Source organism: Mustela putorius, unplaced genomic scaffold (genome assembly GCF_011764305.1).
Source record: "Mustela putorius furo isolate JIRA1106 unplaced genomic scaffold, ASM1176430v1.1 tig00000461_pilon_pilon_pilon, whole genome shotgun sequence".
Classification (NCBI taxonomy): domain Eukaryota; kingdom Metazoa; phylum Chordata; class Mammalia; order Carnivora; family Mustelidae; genus Mustela; species Mustela putorius.
This window is the reverse complement of record NW_025421390.1, coordinates 3292223-3308141: the sequence shown is the minus strand read 5'-3', so window position 1 is coordinate 3308141 and position 15919 is coordinate 3292223. Positions and strand designations below refer to the sequence as shown.

General features: G+C 37.6%; 1 protein-coding gene across 15 annotated transcripts in view; it reads right to left on the bottom strand.

Annotated features, from left to right (window-relative positions):
* Window positions 1–15919, bottom strand: part of CAB39L (calcium binding protein 39 like) — a 121784-nt gene that overhangs the window by 24645 nt on the left and 81220 nt on the right. For all 15 annotated transcript variants that reach the window (XM_045080602.1, XM_045080600.1, XM_045080613.1 and 12 more), the window contains one exon: window positions 5392–5560. In XM_045080602.1, coding sequence (XP_044936537.1) covers window positions 5392–5560 — 169 coding nt within the window. The remainder of the gene's footprint in view (window positions 1–5391; window positions 5561–15919) is intronic.

The window sequence follows — 15919 nt, the reverse complement described above, 5'->3', positions numbered from 1 at the left end:
AGAGGCTAAATACCCTGTCTAGATAGAATGTAGAATTTAATTAAAAACATAACAAGAATTTTTAAGTTTTCCAAAACAAGTTCTTATGCTTTAATACACATTTAATTAAAACTTCCTAAAAGCATATAGAAGATCCCAACATAAATTCACAGAGATCAAGAAGGCAGCAACAAGGGCAAAACTCACCTATTTCTATTTAGATATGTAAAATATTTAATGCATTTTTGTGCTATTAATTTTCAAGTTCCAGGACAATGAGACTGGCTATTGATATCATTTTATTACTTATCACCACATGTTGATTGAGCACTGCTTCTATTAGTAGAAACCCGTACTTTTTTTTCCCCCAGTAGAACATTCAGGATTCTTTTGGAACTGGAACTTTAAAATGAGAAAACCCGCTAGGGGAATTCATTCCTGTTCTCTCTGAAGTCAAAATTCAAATTAGTTCCTCTATCATGGGAACCCCCCAAAAGAGCAAGTTAGTTCCACGGCATTCTCTGGGGTCCCTAGTTTTCAGACACCCCCTTCCCTAATGTGCTGAGCAGGATCAGTGATTTTTCTGAGCTGACCCTGGTGAGAAAGGGTTTCCTTCTATGGACTGCAGCAGACCTGGATCCACCTGTTGTAATAGTCAGCAGGCTTGACTGTGGGGACGGTGCCCTGTCACAGCCCCAGGTCTGCACACACAGTGGTGGTGGCAGCAGACGGAGCACTGTGCAGATGAGTGCTGCCCGTCAAGGTGTCCATTCACTAACTGTTAGTGAATGGACACCTTGAGTTAGTTATCTCCTCCAGAGTTAGTTAGTGGAGTTAGTTATCTCCTCCAGAGTAGGAGGAATTGGGAGGAAGTCCTGTTAGTAGCAGCTCCTTCAAATTCCAAAAGAAAAAATTGGAAATAACTTACATATCCAATAATAGAAAAATAAATTATGATGGAGTAGAATTCCTCCAGCATGTGTACATGGTGGGTACAGCCAATAAATGATTCTCTCTCTCTCTGTTACACACCCACCCACCCACACACACACATACTCTCACACTTGTGTGTATATATTCCTAGCTACACCCTCACATTTTTGCATGTAGTAAATGCATGTGCAAAACTGGAGGAATTGACCATATATATACATATACCCATACATATATACACAGAATACCAAGACAAATATAATTGCTGCATCATTATAGATCACGTGACGTGGGGAAAAAAATCAGCTAAAATCCTACCCAAAAAGGAAAAAGCAGAAAGTTGCAAAGAGACATAAAGTTCAGATTTCAAATAATTTAAAGTAATTAATTTAATTTAATTTAAAAGTACACTTTGTACACTTTCATCCCACCTCCTCACAATTCTGTGCATTATGCTAAAAAAAAAAAATCTGATATTGCTATGGAGGGATTTCTGCACACCTTGGGAGACACAGGGTGGAGTGACAGAAACACACTCAATGGCAGGAACGTGACCGTAGATGGGCCAAGCAGCAACTGCCGTTCTTGGAGGATTTACTATGTGTCGGGGAACGTGCAGAGCTCTTTATACATGTGATTTCTCATCGTCACAGCTCTGCAAGGGAGGGATTATTTTCTTCATCTCACAGGAGAGGAAAATGAAACCCCAAGGTTAACTCCTTGCTCAAGGACATACAGCCAGTCAGGTGGCAGAGGGAAGTGGAATTCAAACCCCTTCTATCTTGTCATGGAAGGAGGGATGAAAGAAATGCTGATTTTTAGGAATGTTTTCTGGGAAAGGACAATTTGTAGACAATACTGTGACAAAAAATATAAACAATGTTAAATTGTTTATTCATTGTTTATTAATGAGTCAATTGAGCAACAGTCATCTTAGAGCTCAAAACAAAAAAGGCAAGTCTAAGAGGTTGAAAACAAAAGACAAAACCAAAAGAAAATCACACTAAAACCTAGCCAGCCAGACAACCAAATCCCCCTGAAGCCATCTACTTAAAAAGAAACAGTGACTTATGGTCACTGTTGTATTATATTAACCACAGCATTTTGGAAAAATATAAATTGACATTTCCAATATTGTTAGCATGCTGGAAAGCTTTTTTTTTTTTAAAAAGCTTTATTTATTTGGGCGGGGAGAGAGAGAAACAATAATAAGTAGACTCCCTGGGGCACCTGGGTGGCTCAGTGGGTTAAAGCCTCTGCCTTCGGCTGAGGTCATGATCTCAGGGTACTGGGATGGAGCCCCGTGTCAGGCTCTCTGCTCAGCAGAGTGCCTGCTTCCCCGCCCTCCCCTCTGCCTGCCTCTCTGCCTACTTGTAATATCTCTCTCTGTCAAATAAATAAATAAAATCTTAAAAAAAAAAAAAAAAGTAGACTCCCTGCTAAGCAAGAAGCCCAATACAGGGATCTAAGGATCCTGAGGTCATGACCTGAGCTGAAATCAAGAGTTGGATGCTTAACAGACTGAGCCACCCAGGGGACCCCCCAACTTTTTTTTTCTTTTAAGCATACTAGAAAACTTTTTATGGTTATTTAGATTTTCAGAGACTTAAGTTTGACGGAAAATATGCTGAGGTATAGCTTAAAACATCAATTTATTTTTGATATTTAACATAGTGCTGCAAATTAAATTGGGTTGAACATATGAAACATCTCCTTAGCCGTTTAGGCACAGACAGTTCGCTAGAAAGAAACAGAATCAGGTTTTGTGTTAAGTGTTAGTCTTCAGATTTGACGCGTCAAGGCCTCTCTTACCGTGTGCGCTAGATAGACTTTGGGGGCTTCATCAGTGGCCACTGTACAACCTCTGCTTTTCTGGGGGAAACTGAGTGGACCGTGGAAACGGAGCAGGCTCTCGAGTTACACAGCACTCTGAGCACACACCCAGGCCTGCAGCCCTTGCTCCCCCTCCCTCTGCCCAACCGGAAGCTCTCCTTAGTGCCATCCCTAGACTTTTCCTCCCTCTCTTTTCTTCCTTCCCCTCACTCTTTGCTGTTCTCTCTAGTTTTCTTCTTCTCTTCTTACATCTTTGTCTTCTAGATCACCTTCTTCCTTCTTCTTTCCCGTGCCCTTTGCCTTCTACCCCAGAGAGATAGGGTCTTCCTCTGCTTGGACTTGTCGGGGAGAATCTAGGGAGCAGACAGGACTGGAGGGAGACATGTGGAAAACGCCAGCAGGCTGGTGACCCCTCTCCCTTCAAACCCAGATTCTAGGTTGGTCCTGTACTTATTTCAGGCTTGGCTGAGGCCTATAGGGACTGATGGCACTCCGGCTCCTCTCCTCTCCTGTCTCAGGCAGTTCAGCCCTGGTTCCAAACTAGCACACACCCCCGCCCCCCATTTATTAAAACAAAAATGCCACAGTAAATTGTCCCCCCCCCCAAACAGGATTCTCTCTGACAGGAGTTCTTATCAATTCAATTTTCCTCATTTCATGACATTTCAGAGATATCGTGGAAATGTCATGATGGACTGTGTCACAGGCGGAAGGGGCCCAGCCTTGCCTACTCCTTCATGAGGCTATCTTTAGGGTGGGGTCCACTCACCAGTGGTTCCTCTTCTCGGTCACAGCAAGCTCCTCTCACTGCCCTGCTGCAGGCCCCCTCTCCATCCCTTCCCTTTGCTGAGGTCCCCCTACCTCCTGCTCCCCTCCAGTCCCTGTTGTTTCTTGTCTCTGCTCCCTGGTGCTCTCTCACACTTCCTGCCACCATGTGAGCTTATGCATCTTTTAATGGACTCAGGGCACCTTCTTAGAACAGGCTGAGTAAGTCCCTAGTCTCTAGATAATACATAGTTTTCAGTATAACAAACTATAGCTTTCACTTTTCTTGACCTCTGGAGAGCTGTTAAAAGGAACTATTTATCATTCCAGTTATAGGTAAATTTCAAGTCATTCACATAAAGTTGTAAGATTAAAGTATTACTAATACTGGCATATGGCCTGTGTCAGTATTATTAAATTATTTATTTAATATATAAAAAATAAAAGTCATATATGGATTATAATTAGGTAACAGTATTTATATCCTAAAAAAGTAGAAGTAAATTTGGAATGATATAAATGGAGCAAGTATATTGCTGAAATGCTTTTAAAGAAGTGAATCTGAGTATATACATTTAAACAAGTCTTGTCTACTTTGTAATTGACTTTTTTGTCAATAATGCTGTTACATCATCAGCTTAAAATATATTCAAAAATCCTCTTCTAAAATGGTCTTCAGTCCAATGTGGTAGACAATGAAGAAAATCAGACTCTATTTTAGTCATTTTAAAATTTATTTTTATTATCATTCCCATTATTATTACCAAGACCAAAAACAGTCCTAGCTACCATGACCACCTACTTTATCCAGTTAACCTGAATGTCAAACAACTTTGCACTGTTTCCAGAACTTTTATCTGCCCTCGGAAAGATCTGCTACTACTGGAAAATGAACATGCCATGGACAGTGATACTAGTTTCAAAATATATTAAATAATGGCAGGATCATAAGAATAAGTAAATGATTTTCTAAGACAGAAATCTTTAAGGTGACATCATTCATTGGATGTCTAAGTTCTAGTATTTAGTTTGCAAATTAGGTACATTATTTTCTAATATGTTTCCGAACATCTTTTGAATGGTCAAACTCGGAAACAGAAAGTAAAATGGGGCTGGGGGCTGAGGGAAGGGAGAAATGGAGCACCGGTGTTTAACGGGTACTAGTTGCACAACAGTGTGAATATACTTCACACTACTGAACTGTACACTGATAAATGGCTACCATGGTAGTTTTATGTTATATATATTCTTTTACAACAATTAAAAAATTTTAATATAAAACTAAGATTAAATTCGTATTTAGTAACAGAATAGATAAGTTCATAAGAACACAAGGGATTATGAAGAAAACACAATTCATTTATGAGTAATTTGCTTCACCGAGTGAGAATTTACAATTACGCTAATAAAGTACGGTGATGTCCTTCAGATGCAAAGATGTCATTCTCCAGCTCTCTTCACGACACAGTCCCTTCCCCTGCTGGTAAACACTGTTCCTGCTTCCCAGATAACCTTCTGGAGGTATTCAGTGCGGATACAACTTAAGTGGCAGTTTATACCCTTTGTTTTTAACATAAGTGAAAGCATGCTTTGCTGAGAATATTACATGTCCCTTTTTTCACATATATTGCAATTCATTCTGCATGAGTTTGTGACAAGTATTTTGAGTTGTTTTTTCTACAGTGTGATACACTGGCCTAATAGAATGCATGACTGATGCTTTACATTTTATATCATAAATCACAGTTGGTTATGCTCAGGCCTAAGGAATAGCCTTTCCTGCTTCTTTAAAATTAAACTGCCTCCTCAGAGGCCAACTGACTTTAACTAAATGCTGAAACTAAATGACCTAGCTGATTCAGAAAAAAAAAAAAAAATTACCTTAAAAGTAGCAAAGGCATCAGAAGCAATATCGAATGTTGACAACTCCACATACTTAAAGAAGTCTCGGAACTGATTAGAAAAGAGGATGATCTTGGCAAGTGGTTCGTGTCGAATACATTCTCTCAGCATAATCCCACAGCGTAAGGCGATCTGTGGGGCTTCATATCTAAAGCATAAACAAGACAGAAATGCAGAACACTGTTATCCTATTAACAAAATAATATTAATGGTACCAAAAGAACCATTTCAATACTGCTGTTAAAGGAAACATAGATATACCATTTGTCACAGTTCATTCAAACATCATTCATTCAATACCCCCGAATATCTCTGATGTGCCTGGCACTATTCCAAATGCTGGGGATATAATAGTAAGCACAACACGCTACTGCCTTCCTAAAGTTCGTATTTTTTAGTGGGAATACTATTTAGTGGGGTAAGAGACAGATTATAAACAATGAAAAGAAATTTCATATTCTGAGAAGTGCTATGAAACTGAAGACATTAAAATATTTATAATACAGAGTGTAACTACTTAATTTTCTTTCATTTAGATTGAGTGGTCAGGTAAGGAGCAAAGCGTTCCAGGCAAAGGGAACTAACCACAAAGGCTCCACGGCAAGAGCCAGCTTGGTGAGTTAGCGAAGACTAAGGCCAGTGTGGCTGGAATGTAGGGGAAGAACAGTGGACGGTATGAAATGAAGCAAGAGTGGAGAAGGACAGGGGCCAGATCACATACCGCTCCCTAGGCTAAACTAAGGAGTTTGGTTTTAAAGTGATAGGAAGACTTTGGAGAGTTTAAAAAATTAACATGGCTTGACATATGCTCTCAAAAGATCACTCTGGGCATCTATGGAGAATCTATTATAAAACATGGGGAAAAAATGGGGACACCCTGGTGGCTCAGTTGATTAAGCATCTGACTTGATTTGGGCTCAGATCTCAGGGTCATGAGATTGAGCCCTACATGGGGCTCCATGCTGGGTGTGAGCCTGCTTAAGAGTCTCTCTTTCTCCGTCTACCTCTGCCCCTCCCACCTCCTCATGCACTGGCTCTTTAAAAAAAAAAAAAGAAGGAAAAATGAGCTGGCAAGTTAGAGTGGGAGCAGGGGAACTGGGTAGGAGGAGGAGCAGCAGCCCAGCTAGAGATGAGGGTGGCCTGGACTGATATGGTAGTAGTACATGACAGGACTGTGGGCAGATCCGGCATATTGCTTGGAGGAACGATGTAGCTGGGGTAGGGTGGGGAACAAATCTGGGGTGAGGGAAATTGAAGACTCAAGAACGATTCCCATATTTTAGGCCTGAATAATTAGGCAGATGGTGGTACCAATTTTTAAAATGAATAAAACTAGCAGATGAGCAGATCAGTGAAGAAGTTAAGTTTGTTTCTGACCATGTTAACTCTGAGATGCCTGATATCTAAGTAGGACTGTCTCCTTGGCAGTAGAATATATCTATCCAGGGTTCAGGAAGAAGATAAGGATAGATATTACATGCACATATATGCAGTTGGTATGTAATAGATGACCAGTAATAAATAGCTGTGTATTGAATGACCCCCTGAAATCATGAATTACAGCTTGCAGCAAAAATTGCACTAGAAAAACACAATGTTTATTGTAGGAAACAATTCAGGACTGGCACGTTAGATCTGTTCCCTTCCTAATTTAATAACAATACTCCAAGTGTCAAATTCAACATTGAAATAAATCTAGTTTGAGTTACATTTCAATGTATGATTAGGTTTCAAGAAAATGAACAAAACTTAGCTCAAGTAAAACAAGTTCAATAATAAAATGATGCAGTTGTCCATTGTGTGGTAAATAGTAGAATAGAACAAAAGAAGGTATGATGGTAAAACACTGGGAAGTGCGTATAGGATAAAAAAATACTTATTTCATTTCATTTCAATTAAATACAATATTAATTTTTATGGTTCTAATACAAAGCCCACTCGGAAAAAAAACTCAATTATTTCAATTCTTGAAAAAGCGCTTTCCTATAATGTTGGGGATAGAAAAAAAATGATATCCATGAAGTGCCTATATAATCTTTCAGATTTACCATGACTTTTCCAGGTTAGAAAAATTACAGCCAAAAAATGTTTAAAAGCAAAAATGACCACTGAACAGATGAGAATTGAAATGAACAAATAAGAAGAATGAATAGATGAAAATCAAAACAAAACCACCCTTACACAAAACTTCGAGATATAACTCACCAAATATAAGTGGTAACATTCTGTTGAGCAATAAAAAATAATGCAGTATTCTTTAAAAGACAACATCTACATGACTTTTTTGATTTAAGAATAAAATCTGTCTCCTACAACCTAGGAAACTGGCTACTTTGCAAAGTCAAATCCACAAATACAGTAGTGGAAATCTTAAACAAGTATATTTGAGAGGATTCACTAAACTAGGGAGTATTTATCATTTTTGTTCTGTTTTATGCTGAATACTATCTATAACTCCTTTGCGTATTCCCTGAATAACTGATATTAACATTAAATGTTAATATATTCAGATAGGTATGATTATTTGCAGAATATTTAAAAATACCCATTTATAGTGTTAATAATTTCTCTTACCAGAAGAACCTGAAAATCAGCCTGCTGGTACACATGAAGAGTTATAGATGGAAAAATATTAAAATGTTATAAAGAGGGGTGTATTTTCTGAATTGTGAAGGAGAAAAGCATTGCTGTTTATTGGTAGAGTACTTTAGAGAATATGAAATAAAGACTGTTGACAAAAAGAAAGAACCCAAGACCATTAAAATCTAGACTTATTAGTGAGATATTTATGGACTCTTGTAATTTGACCCTAAATTTTTTTTTAAAGATTTTATTTATTTATTTGACAGAGAGAAATCACAAGTAGATAAAGAAGCAGGCAGAGAGAGAGAGAGGGAAGCAGGCTCCCTGCCGAGCAGAGAGCCCGATGCAGGACTCGATCCCAGGACCCTGAGATCATGACCTGAGCCGAAGGCAGCGGCTTAACCCACTGAGCCACCCAGGCACCCCTGACCCTAAATTTTTAATTTCATTTCTCATCCCATTCCATACATCTTTGGGGTATGCCATTCTCTCAGCCTAGAATGTCCTTTCCTTATACCTCTACCTCTGAAATTCTCTCTCATCTTTCAAGGCTTCATTGCTGGGGATAGGTTTTACTTGTTACCATCTTGCTCTCTTGTTACCTTCTCCTTTCCTCCTCTGCTCCCATCTCCATATGGTTTATCTTACTTGTACTTTCCCCTTTCCCCACCTCAGTCTCCAGTGTGCTTAGCATAATGTTTTACACGAAGTAGGCACATAGTGAAATTAATGATTTTCTTCTTCTTTAGAGAGAGAGTGTGTGTGTGCACAATTTGGGGGGGGTGGAGAGAATCTTAAGCAGGCTCAATGTCAATTATGGAGCCCTATGTGGGGCTCAGTCTCACAACCCTGAAATCATGACCTGAGCTGAAATCAAGAGCCAGACGCTTAACCAACTGAGCCACCCAGGTGCCCTTGAAGTTAATGAATTTCAAATTCTGACTGAAATTCTTAATAGTAGAACTCTAATGAAACTCAGACTCTGGCTCTATGATCTCAAGCCAACATTCTTCTCATTTCTTGATTTAATTTCCAAACCGAGACTATCTATAAAAAGTTTATACTTCAGACTTTTGTGTATAATTAGTTCACTTTTTCCTTTCATTTGGTAAAGTTTATTGGAACCATCTGTGATATACTATTTATTCTTAAGGATGAAAAAATAGTTAAAAAAATATCCCTCTGGGTCAGAACACTTATTGCATCCCATTAGTTTGTACTTAAGAGTAGAAATGTCATTCTCTGAGATGACAGCTTCTTAAAGGTAGGAATATATTGAGATATATAGAGAAATATAGAGAAATTCTTAGTTTTCGTCAGTACCCTTTAAGCGATCTATAATTTATATATATCATTTCAACCTTACTACCCTCTAGGATATTGGTTTCTAATAGTTTACTGTTCCACAAATTAAGCCTATCTTAGGTTTCAAATCCCAGTAGCATTAATATCCTTATACTTGGTATAGAATAAATATCTCATCTATTCTAGTCCACTTATGACAGGTTCCCAAGGACAGGGACCACAATGAATCACTCTACCTCCACAATGACTAATTTACATCAGATTGCCAATAAAGATAAATCCAATAAATGTTGAATCATTATTTTATAGAATTGAATTATATCTTTCTTTTTGATTTGTAGTTTGGATCATATAGTCTGGCCTTCAATTAACTATATTAGTATGGAGAAGGCACACTACTATATATGCATGTTTATTCAGATAATCACAGCATATAAGATCCCTTTTGAATTTAATAAAAGCTAAAATATAAGAGCAATTTTCTCTTCTAGCAGTGAACTACAGTAAACATACAAAAAATGGTCAGAACATCTTGTGAAAGAATATCTCAAGTTAGGAAAATGTATAAGGGGGAAAATGACTTTTGTTGTTGCTGGGAGCAAACAATGTCAGGCAGTAGTTAGAAAAGTTCTGTAAAATGTCACTTAACAAACACTTGGCCTCCTCAATATAGGCAATAAACTTTGCTTTTAATCTAGATATATTTGCTTACTTTATAAATAAGGAGATAACTCTGTCCATTAAAGAGGCTTAGAAGCAGTAATAATCCAATGTCAATGAGAAGCCCTAGCAACCAGATTATAGTCTCTAAGAACCATTCCTCACTAAAAAGAACAAGAGTCCTTGGTAGAAATGGCTGATTCCAAGTCTGTGTTAGGAAATATACAAAATGGGCCTGGTATATCTTGAGCCGAAAAGCAAGGAATCTCACTTGCTAATGTGAGTAATATCAAAAGGTCATGAGGCAACTTGAAGGATAGACAACTGGGCATCAGCAAGAAAAATAAAACATATGGAAAAAAATTAAACCCACAAGTTCATAATGATAATAAAAGGATGGGGAGAGGGGAGAGAGAGCGAGAGAGAGCAAAGAAACCCAGATGCCAATGGAAGTTCCTGGAGTAACAACTTATTTCTCTCTAAATTGATAATGGAAGCAAAAGAATTAGGCATTTATTCTACTTCTCTGGTGTGAATTGTATTTTAAAATAGTTAAATTGTTGTGGGAGATGATGGAAAGGTAATCTCTAAAACTACATCAGTTGATAAATGCATGAAAAATGATAGGATTCTTTTTGTAACCGCTAATGAGATGACTGCATTGTACACTGTTTATCAATGAATGGTAAAACGGTTAAGTGTAAAGCTGATGAGGAACTTTACAATGGATTAATCTGTCTCCACCTGAAGCCACTGTTCAATCTTAGTATTACAAAATGTATGTCTCCTGATGAGATCAAATATGAACTACACAGCACCACCTACAAAGTATGATTGCCAAAATAGAACTGAATCTGAATTTAATCAAGTCTTTAAATATAACCTCCAGAACAGAAATACAGGGGACAGTGGAACAAGTTAAGTGACACCATTAGGAAGCAATATGACAAATCCAGAATGGAGAAAATTCTGTACCATAATGAACGCAGTTTTTCAAAAAGTTAGTGTCATAAAAAAGGGGAGTGTGTGCAGCTCTCAATGAAAAGAGATTTTAAAAAGACCAATGTGGTATTACAACCAAATTCAGCAAGTGGAACTTGTTAGGATCCTTAACTGAACAACTATGGAAATTTGGGGGTAAGGGGACAATCAAGGAAATTTTAGTATGGAGCAGGTATTAGTTACTAAAGAATTATTGTGGGGGCACCCAGGTGGCTCAGTTAAGCATCTGACTTTGGCTCAAGTCACATCCACATCCGGCTCTCTGCTCAGCAGGAAGCCTGCCTCTCCCTCTCCACTCCCCCAGCTTGTGTTCCCTCTCTCTGTCAAATAATTAAATTAAACCTTTAAAAAAGTTATTGTTACTTTTTAAGTATAATAATTACATTGTGGTTATATAAAATTTATCTTTCTATTTTTGCAATGCATATCAAAGTAAATTATTTAGGGTTGATACAACAAGATTACATGAGGTTTGGGATTTGCTTTAAAATACTCCAGCCAAAAAAGTAGGGGTTGGTATTTGGGAGATGATGAAACAAACACAGTGAAATACTGGTGATGAGTACATAGGGCTTCTTTGTACTCTCTACCTTTGTATATGGTTGAAAATTTTTATATTAAAAAATTTTTAAATAGTATTATTAGGAGATATTTATGATTTCAACATTAGACTTCTGGAATATCTTTCATTGGCTATGATTTTTAATTGATCACTGAGAGGAGTTTAAGTGACTTCATCCTTAAGTTCTCTCAGTAACGTGGAATGTCATTTGTCTGGTCCAAGAGAAAAGTTCATTTATAAAGTTCATTTATTTATAATTGTTTCATAAAATTTGGGTTCCAAATCCTTCATACCATGTTTTGTATCCTATATCCAGATGATCATCTTTGATGGGCAATTACCTAGTAATTTCCTCTTTTCTTTCTTTCTCTCTCTTTCTTTCTTCCTTCCTTCCTTCCTATCTTCCTTCCTTCCTTTCTCTTTCTCTCTCTCTCTTTCTTTCTCTCTTCCTCCCTTCCTTCCTTCCTTGCTTGTTAGAATTATGTTCAATACGGAATGTTACTATCATTTTCTTAAATAACATCAGTTTGATTTGTAAATGCACCAATCAAGGTTTGTCCTGAGTTTTGAAAAGTAGTTTTACAAGAGATAATTCAATAAAAATGCTGACCTTTAACAAAGGATTTAGCATTTTAAGCTAAACACGTGTGACAGGTTAAGTTGGTTCTGGTGAAACTGTTCTACTTAGGACTTCTGGTCTACCCTGTACTCAACATCTTCTATAATTTCCTTGCTCTTCACACCTGAATGGTCCGCAAATCTTATTAAAGATACAGTAATGGTAAAGAACATGGAATTTAGAAACAGATCTGGATTGAAAACTTGGCTTTGTCATTTATTAGCTTTATTACCTTGAGCAATACCCTTACCCTAAGCTTCAACATCCTCATCTGTAAAATGGCAAGAGTAATACTCAGTCCTCACAGTATTATCAAAAGAATTAGATGAAATAACGTAAGTAAAGATATTTAATGCAACAGTTAGCACATAGCAAGCACTCAGTAAATGGTATCTCCACAACAGGATGTGAAGGAATGGATTTAAAGTCTGGGTTAAAAAATAAAAGAAGAATCATTACAACAGAGAATAAAGCCCAGAGATATCATCACCAAATTGTTGATAATGGTTTTCTTTGGGAGATATAATGGTTAGTACTCCCCTTCTATATTATACATTTTTTAAAAGATTTTATTTATTTGTTTGCCAGAGAAAGAGAGAGAGTACAAGCAGGGGCGTGGCAGGCAGAGGAAGAAGCAGGCTCCCCACTGAGCAAGGAGCCTGATGTGAGACTCAATCCCAGGACCCTGGGATCACGACCTGAGCTGAAGGCAGATGCTTAACTGACTGAGCCACCCAGGTGTCCCTATTTTATATATTTCTAAAATATTTGAAGTTTAAAATAATAAGTATGTGCTACTTTGAGTCAGAAAATAATTAAAATATTTTTAAAATATCTGTTTTCTTCATTCCCAGTATCACCACTAAAGTTTTGGTCCTAATTATCTCTTGCTTGGACTCTTCCAAGCTGGACTCTCAGTACCTCCATGCTTTAAGCCATTTTCCACACTGCCACCAGAACTCATCATGTCTAGCCCCTGGGGAGTTCCATGTTACCTACACAATGACATTCAGACTCCCTGGTGGGACATAGAAGGCTCTTTATAATCTGTTCTCAGCCTTTCCAGCTTTATCGCCCAACCTTCCCTCCCATTCACACTGGACTCTAGCTACACCAGAAATCCTGGCAACCTCCAAACACATTATGCATTTTGATGCCACCTTGCCTTTGCACACAAGACACTCAATCCTTCTCTTTGTGCTTATTTGGCAATTTCCTACTTTAAGACCTCCATTTTTGATGTCTCGTAAAATAATAACAATGACGTGTAATGAGTTGTCTCTTCTCATTGTAGACTATGAATGCTTGAGGAATGGAAAGCTGGGTAGTAGTTTGAGAGCACAGACTCTGGAGCCAGACTACTTGAGTTTAAATCGTACTAGCTATGTGACTTCAGATAAGTTAGTTAACCTCTCTGGGCTGCATATAAAATAGGTTATATTTTACAACAGCAGCAGCAGCAATAATAACTACCTACAAGACTATTATATGAATACAAAGCAAGGCCTGACATTTTATTAAAATACAATCTAAACTTCTACCATGACTATGACTATTATTAGTGTTATTATTACTAGTACTGTTACTATTGTAGGCCCTTCATAAATGAACTAATAAGCAGTTTTAGCCTTATAAACGAAACTAAATATTAACTTTTTAGAAGAAATGGGAAGATATATAAAACTTTCCTAATGAATCAAAGTTAAGGAAGTTATTCTTTTTTTTTTTTAAAGATTTTATTTATTTATTTGACAGAGAGAGATCACAAGTAGGCAGAGAGGCAGGCAGAGAGAGGAGGAAGCAGGCTCCCTGCTGAGCAGAGAGCCCGATGCGGGACTCGATCCCAGGACCCTGAGATCATGACCTGAGCCGAAGGCAGCGGCTTAACCCACTGAGCCACCCAGGCGCCCGAGGAAGTTATTCTTAAAGTAAATAGTTCTTATTTTTCTATTATGAATATAATTACATGAAAATGGAGTCCTAGAATAAAAATCTATATATTAACAAAGTGGCTTTTTAATTAAGTGATTAAAAATTATTTTCTCCACATACTAGAAAAAATGCAAGCTATTTAAGTTTTTCTTCTTAAATACAAAAAAATGACATACAATTATCTATTACAAATTATACATAGGTTAACTGGTAAGTATAGGTGTCTAATGAATAAAGAGTTCATATTTCAAATATAAGGAACTTTATTTACATCAATTTAGTCATCTGCTAATACACTGAATGACTTGTTTTATCAAATAATTTGTATACGAATAGTAGTCCTTTGAACTCATCAGAAAACACCATCAAGTGGTACATAAGCACATTTTTAAATAATTAAAGATATAATATAGATATATAAAGAGACACTAATTATTCACACTTAAACTCTATGTAATCCTAATTTTTTTTTGTAATCCTAATTTTTAAAAACCCAAGGTCCCACAATTTTAGAGTCACATATAAACATAATCCAACAGTAAAAAGTCATTTAAAACAAGTCATTAAAAGAGATTCGAGGGGCGGCTGGGTGGCTCAGTGGGTTAAAGCCTCTGTCTTCGGCTCAGGTCATGATCCCAGGGTCCTAGGATGGAGCCCCACGTGGGCTCTCTGCTCAGCAGGGAGCCTGCTTCTCTCTCTTTCTCTCTCTCTCTCTCTCTCTCTCTCTGGCTGCCTTTCTGCCTACTTGTGATCTCTGTCAAATAAATAAATAAAATCTTTTAAAAAAATTTAAAAAATAAAAGAGATTCGAATTGGGGTGCTGGGGGGCTCAGTTGAGCGACTGACTCTTGATTTCAGTTCAGGTCCTCGTCTCAGGCTTGTGAGATCAAACCTCACATGGGTCTCAACTTCGAGTCTGCTTGAGATTATGTCTCCCTCTTCCTCTCCCTCTGCCCCTCCCCCCACTCATGCACTGGCTCGCCCTCTCTTTCTTTCTGTCTCTAACAGAAATAATTTTTTTTTTTAATACTGACTTATAACTTACAGCATCACTTCTCAAACTCCCTTCCTTCCCCCAATTCACTCTGCAGCTGCTTTGGAGCTTCTCACTGTTAAGGCTCCCAAAGCCTTCTCATGAAGTGGGTGGTCTCTTCCATCTGATTCTTTCCTGCTCATCTCCAAGTCTTGTCTGCAAATGGACATCAAGTCTAGCTTAGTCTAGTTCCCCTGCCTGGTTTCCCTGCACCAATTCTTTTCTCAACTCTCTCTGCTGAAAGAGGGAGAAGGGGTGGGAGCTGTGGTACACAATTGCACATGAACTCATCCCATGCATACCACAGATAAAAAGGCTCACTGTAGATCTGTAATGTGTTCCAGCAGTTAAATTATTAATAAATGGCATTCAGAATTAGCTGTTTATCTTCTGTATTATTATTTCCAGAAATGGGAAAAAAATTGTAAGAAAACAACTTACACTGTTACTTTGAAGAAACAATGTAACATAATTTTGTACCAACTTAATTTTCTAAATAAATATCCAATTATGCTAAATTTCTCTATCTTCCAAAAAGCATATATAACATGCAAATGTATGAAATATATATACATTTTACCATTATCAAAAGGAGTGAAGTTAATTTTATTTAGTGAAGCAATTAATTAATTTTTAGAGAGACAGCAAGAGAGTGCCCAAGTGAAAGGGAGTGGCAGAAGGAAAGAGAGAAAGAGAATCTCATGCAGGCCCCACTCAGTGCAGAGCCCCATGCAGGACTTGATCTCATGACTCTGACATCATGACTTGAGCCAAAATCAAGAGTCCAATGCTTAACCAACGAAGTCATCAG